The sequence below is a fragment of the Rattus norvegicus genome, chromosome 4 (genome assembly GCF_021556685.1).
Source record: "Rattus norvegicus strain SHRSP/BbbUtx chromosome 4, alternate assembly SHRSP_T2T, whole genome shotgun sequence".
NCBI lineage: Eukaryota > Metazoa > Chordata > Mammalia > Rodentia > Muridae > Rattus > Rattus norvegicus.
The window spans coordinates 16,717,490-16,732,717 of record NC_141537.1 but is presented as its reverse complement, the minus strand read 5'-3'; the positions used below and the strand labels follow the sequence as shown (position 1 = coordinate 16,732,717).

At 43.0% G+C, this 15,228-nt stretch overlaps 1 protein-coding gene and 1 long non-coding RNA gene across 13 annotated transcripts in view; one reads left to right on the top strand and one right to left on the bottom strand.

Annotated features, from left to right (window-relative positions):
• Positions 1-14,709, bottom strand: part of 4921504A21Rikl (RIKEN cDNA 4921504A21 gene like) — a 27,998-nt gene extending 13,289 nt beyond the window's left edge. Inside the window, exons 1-2 of one of the 2 annotated variants that reach the window (XR_015686322.1) lie at positions 14,586-14,709; positions 3,527-3,590 (exon numbers count right to left, since the gene is read on the bottom strand). This is a non-coding gene — a long non-coding RNA (RIKEN cDNA 4921504A21 gene like). Of the gene's footprint in view, positions 1-3,526; positions 3,591-14,448; positions 14,493-14,585 lie in introns of those variants that run through there. The other variant, XR_015686321.1, reaches the window with a different exon arrangement.
• Positions 14,565-15,228, top strand: part of Magi2 (membrane associated guanylate kinase, WW and PDZ domain containing 2) — a 1,487,762-nt gene continuing 1,487,098 nt past the window's right edge. For 10 of the 11 annotated variants that reach the window (XM_087655501.1, XM_087655502.1, XM_087655506.1 and 7 more), the window contains exon 1: positions 14,565-15,228. In XM_087655501.1, the coding sequence (XP_087511627.1) occupies positions 14,928-15,228 (301 nt within the window). In that variant the 5' untranslated portion in view covers positions 14,565-14,927. 11 annotated transcript variants of the gene reach the window in all.

Here is a 15,228-nt window from a genome sequence, read left to right as displayed (position 1 = left end):
AGCACTTGGGAGGAAGAAGCAGGAGATCTCTGGAACAATCTTGCCATATAGACTGACCAAATTAGTGAGTTCTGGTTTCCATTGACAGAAGAAGTTAGTACACAGCTGGAAATCAATCAAAGAACTGACATCAGCTTCTGTCCTCCACATATATATCCACACACATGCATGAATATCTGCATTCATGTGTGCACACACATGTGAACACGTGTACATGTACATGCATATACATCACTTTTGTTAAAATGAAAAAATTAAAGTTAAGCTGGATTAAAATAAAGCTTACAACATATAACTATATGAACAACATACTTTTTAAGCTCAAAACTATAACTGAAGGCATATATTGAGAAGTACTATAGAAAAGATATTAAAGAAATTAAGATGTATATTTAGGAAGTTTGAGGAAAACAATTTTAGACAGACATTTGCTATTGTGATCAGAGAAGTAAAACACAAGCAAATTGCATTTGATAGGTTTTCTGTATATATGGGCATATTAAAATTATAAGACTATTTAAAAGTCTTAGCATTCATGAAGTGAAAAGTGGAAGAGTGGACATTTTTGCTTTAATTCCACAGAAATGAAGGGTGAAAAAGCGAACAGACAAAGATACTTGATGTCACAAAGTCAAAGTATCTAAACTTTTGCAATGTCTAAAAATTCTACTCAGAAATGCTGGGAAATAAAAAAAATGTACTTTTGATTTTGTCAGATGGTAAATTAATGATAGAAGACTGTCAGGCTGTAAACAAGTAGAGACCAAAAATTAAAAAGGGGAAAATCAGATAATAATGTTCACACAGCAATACTATGTGTGGACTGAGTGAGAAAAACGGTATATGTATCAGGGTCCAGAAAGTATTATCCTAGCTTATTTTATGGATAAGTTCAATATACCAATGAAAATATTAGGTTCTCATTGGAGAACCTATTAAGATATATAAAACACAAATATATAAAAAACTTAAAAGCCAGAGAATAAAAATGCATACATTTTTATGTTTTCTTTTCTTGAGCCAGTCAAACTTCTCTATGATTTATGAACTCCCAGGTTAAGCAGGAGCAACACTAGAACAAAACTTCTTCCACAGCTGTCCTATCTACTCTGAATATTTTCACTGCCATGAATTTCATGCAATAGTGTTTTATGAGGACCAAAGTTCTTTTTTTCTTCCTCCATCTTTATTAACTTGGGTATTTCTTATTTACATTTTGATTATTATTCCCTTTCCTGGTTTCGGGCCAACATCCCCCTAACCCCTCCACCTCCCCTTCTGTACAGGTGTTCCCCTCCCCATCCTCCTCCCATTACCACCCTCTCCCCAACAATCCCTTTCATTGGGGGTTCAGTCTTTGCAGGACCAAGGGCTTCCCCTTCCACTGGTGCTCTTACTAGGATATTCATTGCTACCTATGAGGTCAGAGTCCAGGGTCAGTCCATGTATAGTCTTTAGGTAGTGGCTTAGTCCCTGGAAGCTCTGGTTGGTTGGCATTGTTGTTCATATGGGGTCTCAATCCCCTTCAGCTCTTTCAGTCCTTTCTCTGATTCCTTCAACGGGGATCCCGTTCTCAGTTTAGTGGTTTGCTGCTGGCATTCGTCTATGTATTTACCGTATTCTGGCTGTGTCTTTTAGACGTTTTTGCAATGAAAATGAACTAAGACTCTTGCTCAATTAGCTAAATTTTGCTTTTGGTTAGAGTTAGTTTTGCTATCTTTTTTTTTTACTGTGTTGGATAGAGTCAGAACATTAAAGCATTTGCTTTTATACTCTGGACAGTCTGAACTCTTTCCTGACTTAGACCTTCAGTTGTTCTTATTGGACGTAGACTGGGTCCACTCTATGATAGCCAGACAATCACTGGACTGCACCAACCATGACACAGCTAATGTACATATCAACTCACAGCATCTGTAGTTACCTTCAGGTGATTTGTATAATATCAAGTCTGTCAAAGTTTCAACATGAATGGGGGAGGCTGCCCTGACCCAACCCTAGGTGGAGGGGTTCTTGGCAGTTATGATTTTGAGGGATATTAGATGCTTTGGAGACATGGCTGCTGTTAGGTTAACCAGGCCTTTGCTGCTGTCTGCATACTCATGAGCACGTAGGTAGAACTAATTGGACTTTGAGGTGTTAACAACAACAGCAACAATAACGATAACAACAACAAACACCCAAAGACGTGAAATTAAGGAGTCATAGTGGTCAGCACCAGGGCCGTTGGAGGGAGGTATTTATGTACATATTCAAAATAAATAGGAAAATAGATGACATTTCCAAAGATTAAAAGTTTTAACATCACTTCTTCTTTTTTAAAGAAAGTTATCCAGTATTTGTAGATGGTCTTCTTGGAGCACCATGGAGGCAAAGCTTGGGGGTGGGGGGGAAGTACTAATCTACAGTAGTACGAATGTGAATAAACTCTAGACTGGAACTTGAAATATATATAAACTTCTATATAAAAACAAATAAAAAGTTTCTGCTCAGGTTGGTGATGGGTAGAGATTTCCTGTTAGACATAGTTGGATTAAAAGTCTGAGGATTGGGCTGGAGAGATGGCTCAGTGGTTAAGAGCACTGGTTGCTCTTCCAGAGGTGCTGAGTTCAATTCCCGGCAACCACATGGTGGCTCACAACCATCTGTAGTGGGATCTGATGCCTCTTCTGGCATTCAGGTGTACATGCAGGTAGGGTACTAAAATACAAAAATAAAAAATAAAAAAGTCTGAGGATCTACAATATGCAAAATAAATCAACACAATGAGATCACTATTTCTATATGGGCCTAAGCATATGATAAGCATGACCATGGACCTGCTAGCGAGGGTGTCATCTGCACTCACCAGTGCTATCCCCACCATCACTCAGACTCTGACCTGGAGCTGCCGCAAACTCTGAAGAATCTCATTTCACTTCTTAAACTAATGCTCGTTTGTAAATATCTCAGTGTCTACCAGTGTGTGCCTCTCTGTGCTTTACCATGCTAAATCATTATTATGGATGTAAAGAAATAATCTCGTAAGTAATAAAATCTATTATTACTAATTATTAATCTGTAGATGTTTTGCCTTAAGGAAATAAATGATGAGCATTGACATTCCGCCAGACAATGTACCAGGTCCAAAAAAGGCAATGATAACATGGCATGGATATTGTGCTACACACTATCGTTCATTCTTGATGTAGAAGGCAGGTTTGAAAACAATGAAGGGTCTCAGTTCACACAGGACTGAGAGAGGCCTTTGCAATAGGAAAAAGCAGCAGAATTTATTTTTCAAACAAAAGTGGTCCCAGAGGTTTATCTTCAGGTGAGTAGGTCGAAACCTGGTGTATAACGGGCTGTATTTTAGAAAGACATGGAATCCTGAAATTCCTAGGCCTAAAACGTGGTGGAAGACTGTCTATAGCATTGTCTCACTTTGCTCTAACGTTCAGTTTTGAAATTTCGGACTTTCTTTATATTCCAAGGACCTTATTTTAATATCTAAAAATCTTAAATAATCCATATTGTCTCAACTCACCTGGGATAACAATCTTACAGGCATATAAAGGAAGATGGTGTTGTATGCATGATGTCACCTTGACCTGAGGAAAAAAAACAAGGAGAGGAGACAGGATGCTCTATGAAACTATAGTTGGCAAAGCAGTGTCCTCTCTGAAAGAGTTCAATATCGAACCACGAGAACCTCGAAGTGTGTGATGCTATATAGCAAAGCAGAGAGAGGTTGAATATGGAGCTTAAATTGCTAAATCAGCTAAGTCTAAAATAAGACCTAGGCATTTCTGGATGGCCTTGTGTAATCACAGGACTCCTGGAAGTACAAGAGTCTGAATCAGTGTGATGGGATGCGTGGAGGGCTCTGATGGAAATTATGGTTTCGGATACAAAGCAAGGCGATCTCAAACCAGATAAAGGAAGAGGAATGCTTCCCCCCTTTTCCCAACTTCCAGAAAGAGCAGAGTCTATCATTTTGAACTGTAACTGAAGATGATCTCTCTGTGTTAGAAGTCTCATCACAACTTTATAAATGGTGCTGGAAACTACCGTATGTGTCACTTTTTTTACAGAAGCAATAGAGCTAAAAATACATAGAAATGCTCACCTGTCCCTTGATATCAAGAGAGCCCTTGTCTGAACGTATACTGAACTACAACAATTCCAAAAGTGTGCCCCATGTCTGTACATCTTTAACAAGTATTTTTAGTTGAGATATATACTTCTTCACATCTAGATAGAATTTTTAGGTCTGCTTTCAAATGCCAAGTTTTCTAGCCACTTCTATTTACAAAGGTCAATATATATATATATATATATATATATAGATAGATAGATAGATAGATAGATAGATATATGGCTGAAAGCTCTAATGTTACACAAATATGTATCAAATCACAGCTCTATCCTTACTGATAATGTAATTTAAGTAACTTATAATATAAAGACCTTTATTTCCTCATTTATAAAACTAAATAGAAAACTCTTAAGTTTGGGCCTATAGAACCATACATTGAGACCAGGATTGAATGTAATGATTATTAAGGAAATTATTCTTAAAAGATGACAGTTACAGAATGAGCAAGACAGGAAAGGGTAATTTCAGGTCAAATTCTACCTTCAATAAGCTCTTGCAAGGGAGCCTTGAGGTGGATATAATGTCTGAGATTTCCTTGCTACTAAAGAAGACAAGTTGGTCTCTTCTACTCACTTGGGCCGCACTTGGGAAATGTATTATGGGAGAAAAGTTAATTTCCAGGTGTTTCCTTATGAGCTTCTAATCTAGAGCAGAAAACACCCAGTAGTTTTTTAGGCATTCTTTCAAAGATGGACAAATTATGAGAAGCAAAGGGATTTAGAAGTTAGGGGAAACGTTTTTCTTTTTTTTTTTTTTCCTTTTTTTTTTTTTCTTAACTTGAGTATTTCTTATATACATTTCGAGTGTTATTCCCTTTCCCGGTTTCCAGGCAAACATTCCACTCCCCCTCCCCTTCTTTATGGGCGTTCCCCTCCCCATCCTCCCCCCCTTGCCGCCCTCCCCCCAACAATCTAGTTCGCTGGGGGTTCAGTCTTAGCAGGACCTAGGGCTTCCCCTTCCACTGGTGCTCTTACTAGGATATTTATTGCTACCTATGAGGTCAGAGTCCAGGGTCAGTCCATGTTTAGTCTTTAGGTAGTGGCTTAGTCCCTGGAAGCTCTGGTTGCTTGGCATTGTTGTACCTATGGGGTCTCGAGCCCCTTCAAGCTCTTCCAGTTCTTTCTCTGATTCCTTCAACGGGAGTCCTATTCTCAATTCAGTGGTTTGCTGCTGGCATACGCCTCTGTGTTTGCTGTATTCTGGCTGTGTCTCTCGGGAGAGATCTACATCCGGCTCCTGTCGGCCTGCACTTCTTTGCTTCATCCATCTTGTCTAATTGAATGACTGTATAAGCATGGGCCACATGTGGGGCAGGCTCTGAATGGGTGTTCCTTCTGTGTCTGTTTTAATCTTTGCCTCTCTATTCCCTGCCAAGGGTATTCTTGTTCCCCTTTTAAAGAAGGAGTGAAGCATTCACATTTTGATCATCTGTCTTGAGTTTCATTTGTTCTAGGCATCTAGGGTAATTCAAGCATTTGGGCTAATAGCCACTTATCAATGAGTGCATACCATGTGTGTTTTTCTGTGATTGGGTTACCTCACTCAGGATGATATTTTCCAGTTCCAACCATTTGCCTACAAATTTCATAAAGTCATTGTTTTTGATAGCTGAGTAATATTCCATTGTGTAGATGTACCACAATTTCTGTATCCATTCCTCTGTTGAAGGGCATCTGGGTTCTTTCCAGCTTCTGGCTTTATAAATAAGGCTGTGATGAACATAGTGGAGCACGTGTCTTTTTGGGGCATCTTTTGGGTATATGCCCAAGAGAGGTATAGCTGGATCCTCAGGCAGTTCAATGTCCAATTTTCTGAGGAACCTCCAGACTGATTTCCAGAATGGTTTTACCAGTCTGCAATCCCACCAACAATGGAGGAGTGTTCCTCTTTCTCCACATCCTCGCCAGCATCTGCTGTCACCTGAGTTTTTGATCTTAGCCATTCTCACTGGTGTGAGGTGAAATCTCAGGGTTGTTTTGATTTGCATTTCCCTTATGACTAAAGATGTTGAACATTTCTTTAGGTGTTTCTCAGCCATTCGGCATTCCTCAGCTGTGAATTCTTTTTTTAGCTCTGAACCCCATTTTTAATAGGGTTATTTGTCTCCCTGCAGTCTAACTTCTTGAGTTCTTTGTATATTTTGGATATAAGGTCTCTATCTGTTGTAGGATTGGTAAAGATCTTTTCCCAATCTGTTGGTTGCCGTTTTGTCCTAACCACAGTGTCCTTTGCCTTACAGAAGCTTTGCAGTTTTATGAGATCCCATTTGTCGATTCTTGATCTTAGAGCATAAGCCATTGGTGTTTTGTTCAGGAAATTTTTTCCAGTGCCCATGTGTTCCAGATGCTTCCCTAGTTTTTCTTCTATTAGTTTGAGTGTATCTGGTTTGATGTGGAGGTCCTTGATCCACTTGGACTTAAGCTTTGTACAGGGTGATAAGCATGGATCGATCTGCATTCTTCTACATGTTGACCTCCAGTTGAACCAGCACCATTTGCTGAAAATGCTATCTTTTTTCCATTTGATGGTTTTGGCTCCTTTGTCAAAAATCAAGTGCCCATAGGTGTGTGGGTTCATTTCTGGGTCTTCAATTCTGTTCCATTGGTCTATCTGTCTGTCTCTGTACGAATACCATGCAGTTTTTATCACTATTTCTCTGTAATACTGCTTGAGTTCAGGGATAGTGATTCCCCCTGAAGTCCTTTTATTGTTGAGGATAGTTTTAGCTATCCTGGGTTTTTTGTTATTCCAGATGAATTTGCAAATTGTTCTGTCTAACTCTTTGAAGAATTGGAATGGTATTTTGATAGGGATTGCATTGAATCTGTAGATCGTTTTTCAATTCAATCAAAGAGAGCTGTGGCACCTGTGCCATAGAAATTGAGGGTTCACTGTCTCTCTGTCTGTGCATGTATGCATATGTGTGTGTGTGTGTGTCTGTCTGTCTGTGTCTCTGTGTGTGTGTGTGTGTGTGTGTGTGTGTGTGTGTGTGTGCGTGTGTTGTTTTTGAGACAGGGTCAGATTAGTCTAGCCTAGCAGGATTTTCCTGTCTTCATACCTGGACTCCCAAATACTCAGGATGTAGGCACACACCATCATGCCTAGCCTTTATACTTGTCCTAGGGATCTGCACTCAGGAGTCCATACTTGTACAGCAGGAACTTTACCAACTAAACACACACTCTTTCGGTCTCTACCTGTCTCTCTGTCTCTTTCTCTGTCTCTCTGTCTCTCTTTCTGTCTCTATCTCTCTGTCTCTCTGTCTCTCTCTGTCTCTCTCTGTCTCTGTCTATCTCTCAGTCTCTCTGTATCTCTGTCTGTCTCTTTCTTTCTGTCTCTGTCTCTGTCTGTCTCTGTCTTGTCTGTCTCTCTGCCTCTCTTTCACTCTTTCCCTGTATCTGTCTATGTCTATCTCTTTCTTTGTCTGTCTCTCTGTCTCTTTCTGTCTCTGTCTCTCTCTGTCTCTTTGTCTCTTTATCTCAGTCTCTGTCTCTTTCTTTGTCTGTCTCTCTATCTCTCTCTCTGTCTCTGTCTCTTTCTTTCTCTGTCTCTCTATCACTCTCTGTCTCTTTCTTTTTCTGTCTGTCGCTCTCTCTGTCTCTGTCTTTCTATCTTTCTCTCTCTTTCTGTCTCTGTCTGCCTCTCTGTCTCTGTCTCTCTCTGTGTCTCTTTGTATGAGAGAAGACAGAGAGACACATCCAATATCTACGTTTTCATAATGTATCATGTCTAATGCTGTGCTCTACCCATAGAATGCTGTTATGAAATTGTTGCTTTAACATACATATAAAATCAAAACACTCAAGAAAGCAACAGAAAGCAAGGAAATATGCAGAAATGAAAGCCATCAAATTAGTGGAAAGTTTACACTTGTGAGATCACAAAATGGTGTTGATTTCTGTAGTACTGTCTACAGAGCACATTTGCACCCTGATGACTATTTGTTTTTATCCTTTAATAAATTGACAGATCTAAATTCCTGTAGAATTACTGTAACACTTTCTAATCGAAAACCATTCAGACATTTGCTACCTTGAATCTCTATATTTGATAATTCATTCTATTTTAGTAGCAACTTAAAATTGTAAAGTATGTTCACATTTTATATGATGCTTAGGTTATTGTCATATACATTCCACTACATTTTAACAAGTGATACCACACCCTCTGATTGGGTTCAGTGACTTGGTGAAGGTTGCACAGCAAAAGCATATTTCAAGGGTCCAGGTTAGTTGACTCTATTGGTCTTCCTGTGAAATTTCATTTCCTTTAGGGCCAGCAACCCTTCCTCCTATTCTTTCATAAGACTTCCCAAACTTCATCCACTGTTTGCCTGTGGGTGTCTATATCTGTCGGAGTTGGTAACATACTCCTGTCTCAAAACAACCAGAGTATCATTAATAGAGTTAGGGATTGTTGCCTGCCCATGGGATGGGTCTCAAGTAGGCCCACTTATTGGTTAGCCATTCCCTCAGTTTCTGCTCCATTCCTTGTGCATTACTTGTAGATAGGATAAATTTTGGGTTGAAAGTTTTGTAGGTGGGTTGGTGTCTCTATCACATGACCAAGGAGGTGGTCTCTTCAGGTTCCATATTCCCATGTAGTTCCATATTCTCATATGTAATGAGTCACAGCTAAGATCATCCCCATTGATTCTTGGGTAACTGCCTTCTCCCCAGTGCTGGAGAAGCCTCCCACCTCCACCCCCACCACCTCTTCACCCTGTTAGTTGTAGGTTTCCATTCATTTTCATGGCCATCTAGCCATCTCTCCCATCCTATCCCATTTCTGACCCCGAATCCCACATTCCTCTCCCCATCTCCCCCTTCTTCCTCGTTTCCTCCCTCTGTCTGTCTCTTATGACTCTTTCTTCCCCCTTCTAATTGAGATTCAAGTTTCTTCCTTTGGCCCTTTGTTTTGTTTAGCTTCTTTGGGTCTGTGGAATGTACCACAATACCTGTGTTTTATGGCTAATAGCGTAAACTTTTGGAGCTCTCAGAGTCTGAACCACCAACCAAAGATACTAGACTGGACCTCTGCCTCCCCACTCATATGTAGCAAATGTGCAGCTTGACCTTCACGTGGGGAGCAGGGGCTACCCCAAAATCTGTTACCTATACATGGGATATATTCTACTAGCTTGGCTGCCTTGTATGGCCTCAGTGGGAGAGAAAGGGTCTAGCCTCACAGAGACTTGAAGTACCAGAGTGCAGGGGATACCCAAGAGGACCCCACCCATTCAGAGAAGGGAAGGGGGAGGGAGAAAATTGTGGAAGGGGGTTAACTGGAGGGGTGGCAGTGAGTGGGATGTAAAGTGAATAAATAACATTAATTAAAAGTTTTTGAAAAGCATATGTCATTTCTGAATACCAAGATTGAGATCTCTACACAATTCACCTTAATTCCATGAGTAGAAATCTAGTCATAAGACAAAGGACATACTAAGATTGGAAGAAAGAAAATTTCATAAACAAATATTGAGAGGTTCCACCTCATGGAGTAGACCTTGAGTGTAATCAGACCTAGGTTGGTTACTCCCACAAGTTTTAGGCCACCATTGCCCTAGCATATTCAGGCTAGACACTTTGTAGACCAAAGGGTTGGCTTCTTGGTTGGTATGTATGTTTCTCTTTCTGGTAGCCTGCAGAATACCTTCTGGTACTAGAGACATTAACGTAGGGATAAAGGTTCTTTGTAGACACTAACTCAAATTGTCCGTGTTTGATGTGTTGTTTGCATGCTGTCGTGTGCAATGGGATCTTACTTCAGCTTTGAGAGTGTAAACTATTATCTTGGCAACAGCCTGGATTGCTTCAGTACTTCCACGGGGCTCCTTTGGCTAACAGTGCAACTGGATGTTACCCGGTTCAGGTACTGCAGACTTCATTTGTTGACAAGAGGTGGCCATTGTTCGGATGCTACATTGTGATCATCTTCATATATTGGAGGAAGTTTGCACTGCATTAGATTTTTATACCACCCCCCAATGCCTGTCAATGCTAGTTCTCTCTCCATACATTCCTTCCTCAACTCCCGCTCCCCATCCCAGCCCATCTGGTCCTCTGATTATACTCTCCCCCACTTACAGTCCACCCATTAAATCTATAATGTCCTCTATTTTCCCCTCCCAAGAAGATCTATGTGTCCTCCCTAGTCCCTCCCTTCTTCTATACTTAACTGCTATGGTGTATACATAGTGTATCTTGGTTAACACTTATCTAATATCCACATGTATGTGAATACATACCATATTTATCTTTTGGGGGCTGTGTCAGAGATGAGAGTAAAAAGTAATGCATTACATGTGGGTATGGAATTTGTAATTTAATAAATGAAATTAATTAAAATAAAGTATTTTCCACCTAAAATCAAGTTAAAATGATGTAAAATTTGCCCTGGATGCAAACGTGATTGTTATCTTGATAAAAAAAATAAACATTTGATAAAATTTTCAATCTATTCCTAAGAAATACTGGGTTAGGTTGGGAAAAAGTGGAGCACCTGCTCAAAATTTAGGAAACTACTTTTCTTATGCTTTCATCTTATAAATGGGAAATGTCAAAAGAACCTTTTTGCCAATTTTCATTATAACTCACAGGAAAGTCATAAACCAGTAGTCAAAGGAGGGCATGTGCCCACCTAGTCTAGGTCTGCTTACTTAGCAGCCTAGCTATGAGAATTCTCTGAACTGCTGCTCAGAAAACTCTTCACGGCCATGCTGGGTAACTGGGGGTGTTGTTCCTTTTGTCGGGGTTGTTTTTGTTGCAATGGAATTACAGCATTTCTCACTTCTCCCTTTTTCCTTCTAAACCATCACATATACCCCCATGCTCTCGGTCAAATTCATGTCCTCTTTTTTCATCAATTGTTGTTGCATGCATATAAGTATAGGTATACCCAAATATAATTCTTAAATATAACATGTCCAGTCTGGAATTAAAAAAAGAAATATTGAGGGGCCTGGGGATATAGCTTTGTGATACAGTACTTGCCTAGCATGTACAAGGTATTAAATTAGAAAATTAGCATTGGTGTATACATACACATAAATATATGTACACCTATTGACATATATGTATACTGATGCATACACACACACACACATACACACACACACACACACACACACACACACACACTCCAGTCCTTCAGTGAATTTACAACATATACAGGGGTGTGTGTGTGTGTGTGTGTGTGTGTGTGTGTGTGTGTGTAATAAATGGAGGCAGGATAGAAAAGACACTTCTAGAGAATACAGAAATAACCAATATAGGAAACAGCTACTGCCTTCAGGACTATAGGATAGCATTCAATCCGAGGAGAGAATAATCTAGAACACCCATTCATTTGCTCTTCTCTCTCACCCCGACAAGGCAGAAAGCAATATAGTTCAGTCTCATTGACATTGATGTGGCCATCATTCAGTGGTCAAAAAACTGGTCAAGAGGTCACATAGTTGGTGAAGACATACCTGTTGCACTGCCAGGAAAAACTTGCAAGAAAGCCTGTGACCAGTCAGAGAGACTTTCTCAGTAGGAGGCTATGAGCTGTGGGATCAAAACACTTCCCAGATTCTTCACACCACTGACTGGACAGACAACTGCAGACCCCAACATAGAGGAAGCAGAAGTGTCTGAACCACTCTAACAAAACTACCATTGCCATTGGTGACCGTCTTGGTTCACTTTCTGTTGCTGGATTAGAGCACTCTGACATAAAGCGACTTGGGGAGGAAAGAGTTGATTTTGTCTTACAGTCCATCCTGGAGGAAATTTAGGGCAAGGATTCAAGACAGGCACCTCTAGGCAGGAATCAAAGTATAGATTACAAAGGATCACTACTTACTTGTTCTACTTGGCTGGCTCAATCTGGTTTCTTATTCTACCCAGGACCACCTGCCCATGGTGGTACAATTTCATCCTTCCACAGCAGCCATTAATAATAATAATAAATGCTCCACAAATTTGCTGATAGGCAATCTGGCAGAGGCATTTTCTCAACTGCAGCTCTATTTCCCAGAGAAATATCCCGTGTGTCAAGTGAACAAAATCTTACTAGGAAAGAGAAGGGTTTAGATTCTGATTCCGATATCTGCAGGCAAGTCAATACAGTGTGGACTGGGAACTAACACAGAGCTCTGCAGCTCTGTCAGCCTAAGGATGGTGAGAAGGGGCCTCCTAAGGAAAGCGGCTGAATCACTGTTTTTCTTTTGTCCCAAAAAGGAGAAGGCCTAAATCTATGGCCACACTATACTGAGTCCTGCTATGACGTGTGCTAAGTAATATGGGTAACAGGGAAGAGCTCAAGGCAGTGATTGGATAGAGCTGTGAAGACAATCAAAAGGGTCTGGATGCAGATGCATGAGATTATTGTTACAGTGGTTAGATGCATAACTTTATAAGATATAAAAACGGAGGTAGGTAAAATCTATCATTGCCTGCCTCCCTCTCCCCACCTGTAAAGAAGTCTACAATATAACCATAGTATAAAACCTGATAACCAATTAGAACTTTAAATATCAGAACACACAGTGATGGTAATTTGTAACTGGTGTTAAACAAATGCCATCCCATTTGCTATGACTGTCACTTTCCACTCAGGATGGTGCTTCATAATCCTCAGCCTAACTTCAGATGAGACTGGGCTTCCAATGGACACCTCGCTGGTTCCTGAACACTCCTGAAGGCCAATGACTGGGTAGCCCTCACCAGTCATAGCTAACTTTCTGGACATCCATTTTCTCAAGTGGAAAAGGCATGAAGTCGAGCAAATCCACCCTTTGTAAAGATCTTCAGTTCTGACCTAATTTGCTGTGGTCTCTATGAGGGGTGGGGGTGGAGCGGAAAAGGAAGGACCTGCTGTTCAAAGCTAACCTGTGCAGGGCAGCCCTTTCCCTGCCTTGCCTGATTTTCTCCTCACTGCATCAGGCCCCGTTAGTATTGTTAACCCTATTTAAAAAGAAGCGAAGAGAGAAAGGTGAAGGCGCCTGCTAAATGTGGGACTCCTGCAAAGCCCCGCAGCAAAGCCAGGATTCAAACCCCCTCTTTTCTGTCTGGGTCAGCTAAGCCTTTTGAACTGCACTGCTTCCCTCCCACACTCTATTCCAGACATAAGGATCTTAACCGCTGATAATTCCCGTGCTCTGATTTTACAAAGACGAGTGGGTGAGTGATTTTTTTTTGTCTGAAACGTATTATTTCAAATTTAAGCAAATGAAATTTAAGCTATGGAAACTCAAAAAGCACCACTCAGGGTTTCCCTGGAGAAATCAGCGGCCCTCAGCTTCCTGTGCCTTGCTTAGTTTTCCACCTGGCTCTAAGAAGGGGAAGGAGCTAGATGGGGGTACAGCGAGCTGAGTTCATGCTCCATCACCAGCCTTCTTTCCCTTCCTGTAGCAGAGGTTGTTTGTCTGATTAAACTAAGGCTTGACTCCTGTCCAGATTAAACTCTCCATGTCTATGTCCAGTCTCTTACACCAGTTATCTCCTTAACACCTCCCCCACCGCCCCTTTCCAGTTTTCAACTCGGGCAGGTGCCCTCTACCCAGTCTCCACTCAATCCTCTTCAGTTTCTTCCCAGGGGACACATGGCCCTGCTCTGCAGATGTTATTTCACCTTCTTCTTGCAGCCAGGACGACCAGACTCGTTCCTCTAACTTTCCTCTATCAGAGGGCCACTTCTGAGAACTTTGCGAGGAACGTAAAGACTGTAAAAGTGGAGCGAGCCAACAGTGAAGTCTCTCTCCACCGGCTCCGGCTGGGCTGCCAGGCCCTCTGCAGTTCCACTCTAGGACTCCGAACTCCAGCTTCCTCGCGTTGGGATGGAGCCCCAGAAGACTGGAGGCGCTGCAGATGGGCCACCCGGCACCGGGCTTGCCCTCGGGTCCCCGGATTTCTGCTTTGTCCCTGCTGGGGTGTGAGCAAGTCCGGGCGTCCTGCAGGCGAGCAGCCCGGCTCGCAGGGAAGCTATAGACAGGTCCACCCAAGGATCCAGGCTCTTCTCGCCGGCCTGCCCACGCCGGGCCTCCGCTCCCCTCCTTCCCGGCTCCCGCCTCCTCCCGAAGGCTGCGGGGCGGCCCGGGGCCTGCCTCTCCCCGCGCCTTCACTACCGGGTCAAGCCGCGGAGGGAGGGAAACCGCGGCGAAGCCCTCCCTGGCGCTCCACCCGGTGCGCGCGCCTCCTCCCTCCGCTCGCATCCCTTATCCCCCCCCCACCCGAACCCCCCTCTGCCGCCCGCTTACATCCTGCCAGTACAGTACAACTAGTACACAGGCTCACACGCGCACACGCGCACACACACGCGTTCCCTACCGCTGCCACTGCAGCTGCCATGGATATCGGCTAACAACACAGAGGCCGGCGAGCGCGCGCGCGCTCCCCACTCGCAGCACGCAGGAGTGGCCCCCGGCATCCCTACCCTCCTCCCCACCCCCACGCCACCCGCTCACCAGCTCGGCCACTGCTCGCGCTGGCTCGGCCGCCGCCACCGCCGCTAACGCCGCCAACGCCACCACAGCTTCCTCCGCTGCGGGGCCAAAGCCTTGAGTGTCATTCAAGGGACAGCACAACCTCACCCAAGCTCTCCTACCTCTGCCCAGCCGTCCCTCTCATCCTCCCCCTTCCTCCGCCACACTCCATCCAAAGAAGAGGGAAAGCGCGGAGCAGAGGGAGAGAAAGGCAAAGTCTGCCACCCTCTTCCCTTGGCCCCCTTGCTCCTCCATCCCGATTTTGACTCCCAGACCCTCCTTCCCAACGGACCCTCAGGAACTGAGGAGACTCACCCTACTACCATGTCCAAAAGCTTGAAAAAGAAAAGCCACTGGACTAGCAAAGTCCACGAGAGTGTCATTGGCAGAAACCCGGAGGGCCAGCTGGGCTTTGAACTGAAGGGGGGCGCCGAAAACGGACAGTTCCCCTACCTGGGGGAGGTGAAGCCGGGCAAGGTGGCCTATGAAAGCGGCAGCAAGTTGGTGTCCGAGGAGCTGCTGCTGGAGGTGAACGAGACCCCCGTGGCGGGGCTCACCATCAGGGATGTTCTGGCCGTGATCAAACACTGCAAGGACCCCCTCCGGCTCAAGTGTGTCAAGCAAG